General features: G+C 42.9%; 1 protein-coding gene across 1 annotated transcript; it reads right to left on the reverse strand.

Annotated features, from left to right (window-relative positions):
• Window positions 1-91: 91 nt before the first annotated feature.
• Window positions 92-2,176, reverse strand: LOC121918482 (forkhead-associated domain-containing protein 1-like; the record flags this gene model as incomplete). Its single annotated transcript, XM_042444529.1, has 4 exons — window positions 2,114-2,176; window positions 1,735-1,930; window positions 592-662; window positions 92-226 (listed from the first exon to the last, which is right to left on the reverse strand). Coding segments are annotated over exons 1-4 (459 nt in total), but the record flags the coding sequence as incomplete, so codon positions are not given.
• Window positions 2,177-2,184: the final 8 nt, after the last annotated feature.

Genomic DNA, 2,184 nt, shown 5'->3' on the forward strand with positions numbered 1-2,184 from the left:
TTCTTTATGGTGGTGATTCATATGCAGGTCTCAAATGTTGTCCCATCCTAAGACAAGATGTTGAAGCACAAAAAAGGCACGTCCCTCCGACCTTTCTGTGCTCCTTCTCAACTTCCAGATCTTCCCTCTCTTTGCCCTGAAATTTCTCCTCGAGTTTTTCTTGCAGCTCCTTCAGTCGTTCCTGGAGCATCGTATCCTGAGAGTCTTTGGCCATTTTTAGCTGGTCCTATGGAGAAAGATCCAAACCGTCAGACTGAGTTGGGAGTTTCTATCTGGGACAACAGAGCATTTAAAAATAAATCATATTATTATTTTTATTATTATGGCCTGTTACAGACTGCCAAAATAAAGCTGCTTTGGGTCTCTTTGGAGGTATGCTGTTTAAATGATGCATGCATCCAAAGAATCCGGAAGCTGCACCAAAGCTGCACTCCAGTGCTTAGGAATCGAGTGTGACTTTGGCGCAACCTCTGGACTCTTAGGACCCATGCGTCATTTAAAGAGCATACCTCCAAAAAGACTAGAAGCAGCTTTATTTTGGCTGTCTGTAACAGGCCTATATTCATCCAAAGGAAGATTTTATTTTTTTACCTGTAACGTCTGAAGTTGGCCCATAGTGTTACAATGGAGGTCCCGCAGCTGCTTCATATAAGAGGGCATTCCTGCCAAAGGAATGAGAAGAACGGTGAGGACCAAGTTCATTTTGCTCCTGGAATGCAACTGCGTTACAAGAAAACCCAATACGTTTCCATTTACGGCAGTCCGGCAATGACCCCAGGCCAAAAAGGAACAGCGCAAAGCAATGTGCGGACAGCTGGGACACTTGTATATTGTCCTTGTTGTGTGTGGCTTCCAGTTGTTTCTGGCTTTAAGGCAATACCGGTTGGCTCCCCCAGATCCAGAAGTCGAAAGCCTGAAATATTTCTGAGGGTTCGGTGTACACCAAATTTGTTTCATGCACAAAATTATTCTATCAAATTACAGGTGATGTGTGTAAGGTGTGTATGAAACATGAATGAATTTTGTGTTTAGAGTTGGGCCTCATCTCCAAGATATCGTGTGTGTGTGTGTGTGTGTGTGTGTGTGTGTGTGTGTGTGTATACTGTGTGTGTGTATGTGGTATGTGTGTGTGTGTGTGTGTGTGTGTGTGTGTGAGGAATTTCTCTTAATTTTGAATGAAAAGAAAGTGGGGCCAGAACGCATTTACATGAATTTGCTAGTTCAGCGAATTTAAGTGAACTCAAATTGTGTTTGCACTGACTTCCTATTGCCCCAAAATAGCTTGCCATTGCCCAAAATTGCGTGTGATCACCTCTCAATAACATGAAACCCCAGGATTGCATTCGGATTGACTTCCCATTGCCTGAAATTGCATGTGGTACTCTATCATGCAATAACATTAAACCCCATGATTGCGCTCGGATTGCCATTGGATTATACTTCCAATTTCCCTTGTCTGATAAACTCCTTAGTTTCCCATAGTCTTAAGTCCAACATTCATGCTTCATGTTGCTCCAAGGGGGAACCCATTCTGGGTTTTAGTCTAAACTTTGAAAAGCTGTCCAAGGTGTTAGACCTATCTGAGGTCCATAATACATATTCTGTCGAAGGCGAGTCATTTGGAAATCATTCCTCAAGCATCCTGAAGACAGATCCCTAGAGATTTCTAGAAAACAATTCTAAGCATCTCATCAAGTTAAAAACCAGTCAAGGGCAAGCTTATGGTCGGAGGACCTTTTCCAGAGCCGGATCCATCCAGACCCACGTCTCGAAGGAGACCTTCCGTTGCATCCACCCAGTTCAGCAAAGTGTCCAGGATTTTGGCGACCGCGGCTTGGACATCTGAAACCGGTGGCACCAGGAAGGTATTTTGAAGACCGGAGATCTCCTTCCTCAAGCTATTGCTGCAATAGGGAGTTTGCAAGAAGTCCTGAGAAAGAAAATACGTAATAATAATAATAATAATAATAATAATAATAATAATAATATAGATCTGTGCCGAAAAGAACTTGAGACTAAAAGTTTCACCAGGACACACACATATAAGCTTTGGTTATAAGGCATCCGAAAGTGCAGAATGTATGTTCGTTTATTAAAACATGAATCCTGGCACCTGAAACCGGTCCAGTGCCTTCTTCAGCGTCGCCACGTTTTCCGACATTTCCTCCATTTCGGATTCATTGA

Source organism: Sceloporus undulatus, unplaced genomic scaffold (genome assembly GCF_019175285.1).
Source record: "Sceloporus undulatus isolate JIND9_A2432 ecotype Alabama unplaced genomic scaffold, SceUnd_v1.1 scaffold_13364, whole genome shotgun sequence".
Lineage (NCBI taxonomy): Eukaryota > Metazoa > Chordata > Lepidosauria > Squamata > Phrynosomatidae > Sceloporus > Sceloporus undulatus.